Source organism: Zingiber officinale, chromosome 4A (genome assembly GCF_018446385.1).
Source record: "Zingiber officinale cultivar Zhangliang chromosome 4A, Zo_v1.1, whole genome shotgun sequence".
Taxonomy (NCBI): Eukaryota; Viridiplantae; Streptophyta; class Magnoliopsida; order Zingiberales; family Zingiberaceae; genus Zingiber; species Zingiber officinale.
Genome location: NC_055992.1, coordinates 94,772,000 through 94,782,644, shown reverse-complemented (window position 1 = coordinate 94,782,644; position 10,645 = coordinate 94,772,000). Strand labels below are relative to the sequence as shown.

At 33.6% G+C, this 10,645-nt stretch overlaps 1 protein-coding gene across 3 annotated transcripts; it reads right to left on the bottom strand.

Moving 5' to 3' along the window:
* Nucleotides 1-959: 959 nt before the first annotated feature.
* Nucleotides 960-3,684, bottom strand: LOC121970219 (dolichol-phosphate mannose synthase subunit 3-like). 3 transcript variants are annotated; one of them, XM_042520774.1, is made up of 5 exons: nt 3,309-3,683; nt 3,004-3,218; nt 2,075-2,209; nt 1,883-1,990; nt 960-1,194 (listed from the first exon to the last, which is right to left on the bottom strand). In XM_042520774.1, exons 3-5 carry the CDS (start codon nt 2,174-2,176, stop codon nt 1,135-1,137), a joined length of 270 nt encoding a protein of 89 aa, XP_042376708.1. In that variant the 5' UTR covers nt 2,177-2,209; nt 3,004-3,218; nt 3,309-3,683; the 3' UTR covers nt 960-1,134. The 3 variants fall into 3 exon arrangements, with proteins under 3 accessions (XP_042376708.1, XP_042376709.1, XP_042376707.1); XM_042520775.1 differs by lacking the exon at nt 3,004-3,218 and having other exon boundaries at nt 2,075-2,204; nt 3,309-3,684; XM_042520773.1 differs by lacking the exon at nt 3,004-3,218 and having other exon boundaries at nt 3,309-3,682.
* Between the last annotated feature and the right edge of the window lie 6,961 nt (nt 3,685-10,645).

Below are 10,645 nucleotides of genomic sequence, written 5' to 3'. Positions count from 1 at the left end.
AATTTTTTTTACTAAGACAAGTATAATATTAAATTAAAATAATTTTTTATATAGGAAAGTCCGTTACAGTAATTTGTTGCTGAGATTCTCTAACGTCACTATTGCATGGGTCTGACGAATCTTACCCAAATAATTAATGACACTCGAAAATCTAAACAATTCAGATTTTTAAAGACTCAAATAATTTATATATTATTATATTACACACGCAACGCAGAGTTCTCAGGATAAATAAGTCCATTGTTCATAAATGTTTCTCAGAATTTTTTGAAAAAAAACTACTTGATGCAATAATTATTAGCTATTCAACAGACGATGAAAGAATCACTAAATTTTTGTGAATTATGAGAAATGCTTTTGAAGAAGACAAGGAAAAAGTATGGACTGGTGTATGTTGGGAACTGAGACTGATAGAAAATTGTTCTAGTAAATACCTACTAAATAATTTATTAAGATGAACTCTTAAAACAGGTATGAGAAACTATTCATCTGACTTTCCAAGTGTCATGTCCCATAACAACCTTTCCAGCTTGTAGTTGAATTATGATCCAAAAAATTATCAAATGGATGAAAATTAATGGATGTAGGAATTTTTCCTCATTAGTCAGATTGACCCCACCTAGTGAGATAAAGTTTGATTGTTGTTGTAGCATTAGTCAGACTTCTTTTGGAAACATCACATGCCGTTTCAAATATACAGAAAGAAAAGAAGACAGAGACAGTCACAATATCTACCATTTTTTGGTAGGAAAATTTCTACCATTCTTGAGAGCTTTGAATTCAGTGAGCAATTCTTTGATTTGAGTAACCAAATATATTATACGGTTAAGATAAGTACTTAATTCACTTCCAAAACTTCATTTACTTGAGCTGCAATTTTCTGCCATCAGAATTCAATATCTCATTCAAATCATAAAATTCATAGGAAAAAGGATTTTTTTCCCTTTTTCTTCACGTGATAGAGAAAACAAGAATGGACACAAAATGAGTTAACATTATCTTGAAATGTGTAAATTTCATCCTGCATGAATACATAGAATGACAGAGAAAGGGCAAATCTATGGAGCTGGAGACCGTACCGAGATGAATGAAGAAGCAACATGAACTGATGAGTGATGAATGATGAAAGTCACTTTAATCAGAACGCACATCCACCCCTCTTCGTCCCAAGAACTCCTTGGCTTCTACAATATCCTGGATTGACAGAATAAACATTCAGTTTCTGGCGTCCAAATACAATGCTATAAGTGATGCAAACAAAAGTCCCAATATTAACCATAAACTACAAGCAACTACAAGTAAACAGAAAATTGTGTTTGCAAAGAAACAATGCAACTTATTTTCTACTGAATTACAAATACTAAATATGATACTATAAAGACATTGATTCTTCAATGGATTAGTCGAGCTAGTGGATGAAGAGAAATCAATGCCACAGACCAAGAAGCCTTGTGCATATCAGTGTTACAATTTCATCCTCAAACATTTTAACATTTGCCTGAGTTTTTCTAGATCAACTGTGGAGGTTTAGCATCTAATGGTAAAAGATCAGAAAAAAGGAACAGAGCAATAATTGAACCTATAATAGCATTCGCCTAAATTTTAGGCAATGCCAAAGACCAAGAAGCCTCTTGCAGATCAGAGCATAAAATTTTCGTTCTCAAACACTTTAACAATGATCATTCAGTTCTTGAGTTTGTGGAGGATTAGCATCTAAAAATTCAGTTAAGGTAAATTGGTGGTTGAAGTTGGTAAAATATCAGAAAAAAAACCTTCTGCAAAAGTACATGTTGGAAACAGAAGACTGGGTGGAAATTAATAAAAAGAACATGAATATTGGGAGGGAAATTAATAAGAAACAGAAGATATGGTCTTAAACAACCTTCTGCAAAAGTACAGCTTCCTGGGGACATGTTGGAAACAGCATCAAACCAACTCCTACCATAAGAAGGCCATAACAGCCTAATGAGACGACTAAATAAACTGGAAGCTGGAAAGGAGAAAACAAAATTGTTAATACTTAGTAAAAAACTAGACCATTTTAAAGAGGAAGTACATATAACAAAAACCTGACCAGCCAAGTGTAGTGATGAGGAACTACTGATGTTTCAAGTAAGGTGATCCAAGTAGCAGCAACAACAACCAGTAAAGCCAAGATCTTTAGAATGTGCTTCATATTCAGCTCAAAACAATTACTTGGAATTCTGATCTATAAGGAAAGAAAAGTATTGCAAACATTTTAGTCATGTCAAGTCGTATCCCTTTTATTTAATTGGCTTGATAGTGTACACACTTTGACACATTTGTTTCCTAGTATTCTAGAATTTGATATGAATGTGCCATTCAATAATGTAATGGAACAGAAGTAAACTAAATATTCCATTCCATATCAATAACAGTCGGACAAAGGTATTTGGTTTCCATTTTATTTTCTCTATTTTGGAAAGCAAGAAATAGGCAGGACTTACCTACTAGTATTAATATATAGTGATGAAGTCAGTTACAGAACAATTTGCTTAACCAGATACAGTATCGGCTTACAATCATCATCATAGATCAAGCTAGGTAAATTTGAACTAAGCTGCTATTGCTGCTACTGCAAAAAGAAAATCTTATACTTTCTTAGGAAGAAAATAAACGTCTGCAGAAGCTTCTCCAGGGCCAACCAAATCTATGACTAAATAAGTTCCAAACAAGAATGTAATGGGCACCTGATATAGTGCTGTTAAAAAAATCATGCCAATCACGATTCAACCAACAATTTGAAACTAGGTTTAACGCGGTTTTCATTTCTGTTTAAATCAATATAACCATCAAATCTAACACTTGTAGCCTAATCTTCTCTCCTACCAATTCATCCTCTCCTCTAGCTCCTCTTAACTCTCGCATCTGTTTCAACCTTTTCATCTTTCCTATTGAATAGCCACTACATACAAGCAGAAATAGTTCGGTCATTTCTAGTAGATTGCTATGCCACATCCTGAGAGGAATAGGAAGCATCACCAGCAGTTCAACTTTCCCATGTCAGGAAATCAAAAGAGAAATTGACCGGAACAGAGTTGTTTGGCTGGAACTGCGCTCTTTAGGAGATCCAGGCCAGAAACCTCACGTCGAACCCAAGATAAAGGTCCAACACTGACGCTAGAGCTAGAGAACTAGCCGGAGCAAAGGATCTGGTGGCAGCGGCTAGCCACCCGCGGCCAATCTCCTCGTTGGAGCTACAATAATAGGTCGCACCACTAAGCTTGACATCCCAAAACAGCATACGAAATCAAATCTATGCCTATCTAATACTAAGCATAACTTACCCCTTATCAGATCCGAGATCTCTCACGGAGAGTCGGAATACCGCTGTGATGGTAAGCCGAGGCAGATGATAGGGTGACACCGCAACTAGGGCACAGATTGGCTAGAGTAGCACGGTCCGGTGGTCGGAACTGCGATGTGCAGAGGTGCGGCGGCGATAGATCAAATCTAGGGCTCGAACCCCTCTTAACGAACGATTTACCCGTGCAGGAACAACGGTTCAAGAAGAAGAACCACCGGCTGAACTCCAGCGATCGGTGGAGGAGGGGCTCGGTCAGCGGAACAGCACCGGCTCGATCGGAGACTATGGCGTCGGGGTTGCGTCGGGGCAGAGACGCGTCGGCGTGAGTGGGGATCGGTATTAGGGGAAGATGAAGAGATTATATACGTAGGGTTAAATCAACTTAACCCAAGTTAATTCCCCCAATTAACTCTCACATAATGGTTGGGCAGGGATCCTCTGGTCCAGAATTTCTCGACCAATCCTGGACCGTTGCATATTCATTAAAAGGATGAACGGTATCCCACCTGTTATATCAAAGAGGTCTTCGTGTCTATTCAATTTATTCCTTAAATGTATAATACTAGGATAACTTTGCATGCACTCTCTATTGGGAAACAAAACTTTGCATGCTGTCCCTAGTGGTAAAAATTTTTATTTTCACTCGCTAGTCAAAACACATTACCTAATTGACCATGATACTTTTAGGTATAAAAAGTCCAAAAATCAGTATTACTCCTCTTAAATTCAGTACATTAAATTAGAATCTAGTATATTTTCTATAAAATTAAGTACGATTCTTTTTTCACCTTAATTGGATGAAAACTATATTAGATTTTTTTTTAAATGGTACTCAATTTGATGAAAAATCTACTATATTTTCTTTAAATGGTAAATGGTGCTAAATTTTTAAGTAATTATATTAAGCAGGAAAAAAGTCGTGCTCAATTTAATAGAAAATATACTCGATTCTAGTTTAATGTGCTGAATTTAATAGGAATTATACTCATTTTTAAACTATTTGTACGGAAAAAATATCAGGGTTAATTTTGATAGAAAATATACTCAATTCTAGCATAAAGTATTGAATTCTAGTTATAAAGTATTGAATTTAACCGGAATTATACTCGTTTTTAAACTTTTTATACCTAAAACATCTGAGGGGTAATTTAGGTAACAAAATTTACATGAGGAAATTGAAACAAGTAATACTTTACATGCAGAGAGTGGAAACAAAGTTTTTTGTGATTGGGGACTGCATGCAAAGTTGTGATTGTGATTAGGGATTTTTCTCTAATTTACCGATAATACTAACTTCATTTAAATTTAAAAAAAATAAAAATTCCTAAAAAATTTAATAAGATTATTACTTCAATAATCCTTATTATTTAATTATCGGATCTTACAATACCAAGTCATAGGTGCTTGTTTTAATCCGTATAGTGTCTTTTTTAGTTTAGATTATTACTTCAATAATCCTTATTATTTAATTATCGGATCTTACAATACCAAGTCATAGGTGCTTGTTTTAATCCGTATAGTGTCTTTTTTAGTTTAGATTATTACTTCAATAATCCTTATTATTTAATTATCGGATCTTACAATACCAAGTCCTAGGTGCTTGTTTTAATCCGTATAATGTCTTTTTTAGTTTAAAAACTTGGTTTGGATATTCTAGGTTTTTAAAGTATGATGTTGACTTACATAGGTTAAGGTCGATTTCTAGCTAGAGAGGGGTGAATAGCTCGTCGCGTTCATTGTATTGCTTCGTGATGATGATATATAGCGGAATGAAACACGAAACACACTTACAACGGTAACACGAAAGATTTTCTTAGTATTCACCTCAAAAAAAGGTGACTAATCCAAGAATCCACATACACGATGCTCTCCATTAAGAAAAATACTCCTTCTCGGTAACTACCGGAGGTAGAGAAACCTCATACAACACTCACACAACAAGATACAACACACGCAAGAAGAAAAATATAAGAATACAAATAAAAACTTTCTTCTTGCTCACTTGTTACTTGTTGATGCCTCTTGAACCTTGGAAGTGCACCTGCACTTATCTCCAAGAGCTTCAAAGAGCTGGCGATGAGTGTCGAGGAAGAATGTCTGTGAATCGGAAGAAGTGTTGCGAAGACGAAGGTTCACCACAGCTTTATACCTTGCGCTTCTAGGACTCCCAATCGATTGGGCTTACTCCCAGTCGATTGCCATGTCAGATCAGCGCGATCCCAGCCATCCAAAACCTACATCTTGCACAACGGTCATATCCCAATCGATCGACTGATCGATTGGGGAGGCTTGAATCGATCGATCGATTGATTCAGAGCGCCTCTGTACTTTGCTAGAGAAGGCCTGAATCGATCACCCGATCGATTCATCCTTTATCGTGACTCGTGTGATTTCTAGCTACCCAATCGATCGACCGATCGATTGGTGTTGCCCAATCGATCGGATGATCGATTGGACATCTCTTTATGCTCGCGACAATTTCTCTCTAATCGATCGACCGATCGATTGAGTCGTTGCTTGTCACATCACTCTCCCAATCGATCAGCTGATCGATTGGGCTTAGGTCAATCAATCAGCTGATCGATTGCCCCAACCTTGACTTGCCTAAACTCAAGTCCAAGGTTCCCAAACCCAACATCCGGTCATTCGTGACCTGTTGAAACTCTTCATGTCTAGCATCTAGTCAACCTTGATCTGTCAAAACTTCTTCACCAAGTGTCTGGTAATCCTTTGACCCACTTAGACTTTTCTTTTCATGCCAAGTGTTCGGTTAACCTTGACCCACTTGGGTTTACCGTCTCGTGTCAAGTGTTTGGTCCTCCATGACCTATTTAGATTTCCACCAGGTGTCCGGTCAACCTTGACCCATCTGAATTTCCTCATGCCAAGTATCCGATCAATCCTTTGACCTACTTGGGCTTCCTAACACCAGGTGTCCGGTCAACCTTGACCCACTTGGATCTTCACATGTCTGGCTTCACTCACCAGGTCTTTCCATCTACCTGGCTTCACTCACCAGGACTTTCATCTAACTTTACTCACTAGAATTTTCTTCTGCCCGACTTCACTCATTAGGACTTTCTATCTATCTGGCTTCACTCACTAGGACTTTTACCTAGCTTCACTTACTAGGATTTTCCCACTGCCCGATTTCACTCACCGAGACTTTCATTTGGCTTCACTCACCAGAATTTATCCTTGCCTAACTTCCAGTTAGGACTTTCCAATCAAATATCTGGTCAACCTTAACCTACTTGACTCTTCTTCACATCAAACTGGTCATCCCTTGACCAGAGGAGAATTGCTCCAACAATCTCTCCAATTGGACGATTGCATATGCAATCTCCATGTATTGTCAAACATCAAAATCCAAACATCAAGACTAAAGCTTGAGCCAACTCAAGCTTAGTTAACTAGGTCAACCTTGACCTAGGGATATTGCACCAACGACATAGACCTCTTTAATTTGCCCGTTTAGGAATGTAGATTAACATATATTTAATATAACTTGAATCCTTTGTGTGTTATATATGCTAGCAACATCCTTATGGATTCAAGCCAACTACTGGGCAATAAGTCTCATCGTAGTCGAGTCCTTCGACTTGACTGAACCTTTGGCAACTAGTCAGACTTTATTCCTAATGATTTCTCCTTTGTCGTCTAATTTATTCCTAAAGATCCACTTAGTGTCAATAATCAACTTACATTTTGGTGGAGGTACTAGGTCTCAAACCTGATTTCCTTCTAATTAACCCCACTTTTCTTGCATTGCAATTACCCAATCAGGCTCAAACAATACATCGTTTATGGTTTTGGGTTCAATTTTAGACATTAGGGCTATTTGGCTTAAGTTCCTAAAGGATGATCAGGTTTGAACTCTTAACTCGGAATTTCCTATTATTTGTTCAATTGAATGATCAAGCTTTAGATGTATTGTTCTTGGGTTCGTTTTTAGTATCTCTTCATTTTGTGTTAGTTCTTCTTCTTCTTGATTTGTAGAATTAGATTGATTTTTATTTTTCTTAAGATTAATTATTTTGTTATTTAAATTGTTATTAATATTTCAGCAAAAATGTCATTTGTTGTTTCTTTAATTTTTAGAGTGGAATTGTTATAAACCCTATAAGCTCTACTTGTAGATGAATATCCAAGGAAAATTCCTTGTTGAGTTTTAGATGTAAATTTTCCTAAGTAATCTTTAAGATTTAAAATATGTATATTGCATCAAAATACTTTTAAGTATTTTATGTTTGGGATTTTATTAAAATAAATTTCATATAATGTTTTATTTAGAAATTTGTTTATTATAATTCTATTTGGACGTAACAAGTTGTATTAATAGTTTCAGGCTAAAAATATTTAGGTAAATTATATTCATTTAGTATTGTTCTTGCAGCTTCTTGTAAGTTTCTAATTTACGTTCTATTAGTCAATTTTTTTGTGAGGTTTTGGGGCATGAATATTCATGATGATAATCATTTTTTAGACATAAGTTTGTAAAATTTTGATTTTTAAACCCGTCTCTATTATCACTTCTAATTTTCTTAATTTTCTTTTCCATTTTCTATTTGTTTGTAAAAATTACTAAATATTTCAAAAGTTTTATCTCCATAAGTTAAGAATTTTACCCATGTATATTTGGTATAATCATTTATTATAACTAGGCAGTAAAGACTTTCATTTAATAATTTTACTCCATGGGAGTCGAATAAGTCTAAGTGTAATAATTCAAGTATTTTATTTGTTATGTTTTAGTTAGTTAGTTTATGTGTTGATTTAATTTATTTTCCTTATTAACAACAGTTATCGATTTTATTTTCAAAGATTCCTAATTTAGGTAGACTTTTAACTAAATTATTTTTGTTTAATATTAGTAAATTTCTAACATGGGTGTGAGCTAATTTCCTAAACCACAACCATGTTTCTTCTTATTGTGTGTCAAAAGACACTTGGGTGAGGCTTTTGGTAGATTTATTGAGTAAATATTGTTATCTCTAAATCTTTTCAATAATATGTTTGTTAATTTAGTGTAACTTATTAGTCATTCAGAAGATAGAAATTTTATTTTAAATCCAGAATCGCATAATTGATTTATACTAAACAAGTTATAATGAAAATGTTCAAAGAGCAATACTTTCCCAATTGATATATTCGATTGTAGTTGAATTTCTCAAGCACTAATTATCTTTAGTTTGTCATTGTTTTCAAAGACAACTGATAATAGTTTTTTGAACTTGATACTTGTGAATTTGTGTCGATCCCCAGTTATATGCCTTGAGCATCTATTGTCCAAACTCCATTTGACAAAAAATTTGGATTCCTATATATAATGTAGGAGTTAGATCAAGGGTTGGTTAATAGAATTTTAAGTGTTTAAATCTTAAGTTTAAAATTTTAGTTTTTTTATCTTTTAATTTTTTAATTTAGTTTAAAATTTTACTTAGAGTTTAAGTTAGGTTTAAGTTTTAATTAAAATTTAAGTTTTAAATTTTTTTAATTAATTTTAATTAAGTATTAATTTTAACTGAATTTTAATTTTAAGATAATTAAGTGTTAATTTAAATTTAAATTTATTTTTATTTTTAAATTAGTTTTTAAAAAGTTTTAAATTTTTAATTAATTTTAAAATAATTTAAATTTAAATCTTAAATTTTAGTTAAATTTAATTCGTGATTTTAATTTTAAATTTGTTTAGTTAAAATTAATTTAACTTTAAATTAATTGAGTTTAATTTTAAAATAATTAAGTTTTAATTTAATTTTAAATTAATTTCTTTTAATTTTTAAATTAATTTCTTTTAATTTTTAATTAATTTCTACTTAAGTTTAAATTTTTATGTTTTTAGTTTTTTATTATTTTTTAAATTAAGTTTTAATTTGTTTTTTATTTTAGTTTTAAATTAGTTTAGTTAAAATTAATTTAACTAAGTTTAAATTAAGTTTTAATTTGGTTTAAATTATTAAGAATTTTAAAAAGGTTGTTCAACTCATATTAAATTCAAACTTAGCTTTGGATTAATCAAGCAAGCTTCTGGAGGATAAGTTTTCAGTCAGTGGCTAGACATATGACTTTTTTATGTATCAGTAGTGGACCACTTTCTAAATACTTTATAAAATAGTCCTACCCAAAGAATTTAACACTAGGTTTTGGTTTAACTAGCTCATATTTGATTAGTGTAGCTTCGACTAGATCCACTAGGTCTAGTGCACCAGGTAGAATACACATGATTCAGCTTAGATATGCCTTCGGTAAAGTTTTCTTAGCATACTATCATCTCAATCCATTCCGATGCTATGTTATTAAGATTTGGTAAACCATTTTAACTAACTGTTCTAAACTAAACAGAAAAGTAACCTAAGCCTAAGCATGCATATTTAGTCAATCAAGTAGGTTGAACAATCTTTCTATTTGCTCCCCCTAAGTTATAGCTTAGATATAGTATATTTAAGAAATGAATTTGACTCTTAGGGATCAAATATTAGTTTAGTTTAATTGGTTTGGTTAAACATGATTTAGGAACTCATGCTTGGACTTGATTTCTAATATTTTGATTAATTAATGACAGATATGGTTCATTGACTTTGTTTGGGTCATAGCCAAATCTGAATTTATTGTACTAGTCTCGTTGCGATCCAAGTACCATGTTTAGACAATTGGATCCCAATTCGAACTTTTCTAACATTTTCTTGAGTCGCTCCACTTGACCTTTCAAAATTTTCTTCCTTAAGTTTTGCAACTTGAGTTTAAGTTCTTACTTGAACTTAGTTAGTCAAGTGAATCAAGCTAACTTGCTCCTTAAGATGGTCAATTTCCTTAAGTAGTAAGTTATTTTGTTCCTCGGATTTTGTCAATTTTTTAAACAAACATTTTACTACTTTAAGTAAATTTGACTTGGAATAAAAAGTTACCATATCGGGACTTTCGGAAACGGATATGGAGCCATGATTTCTCTTGGACTCGGTCTCGGATTCATACTCTTCTTCGCACTCGGAGTTTTTGTTTCTTGCCATAAAGGCAAGATAACTCGAGTGCTTCGGTTCTTTCGCGTTGGATTCCTCAGAAGATGACTCGTCCCACGTCGCTTGGAGAGCTTTCTTCCTTCTTGTCAACTTAGACTTTTCCTCCTTCCGGTTTGGGCATTAGTGTTTGAAATGCCCCTTATTGTTGCATCCGTAACAAATTATTTCTGATTTGTTTTAAGTTAGGTTGACCGATACTTCTTGGTGCTCCTCTTGAACTTTTTCTTTGTTAGTAATCTTCAGACCATGTTGACCAGTTCTTTTTCATTTGTTGAGTTTGAGTTGACTGACTTTCTGG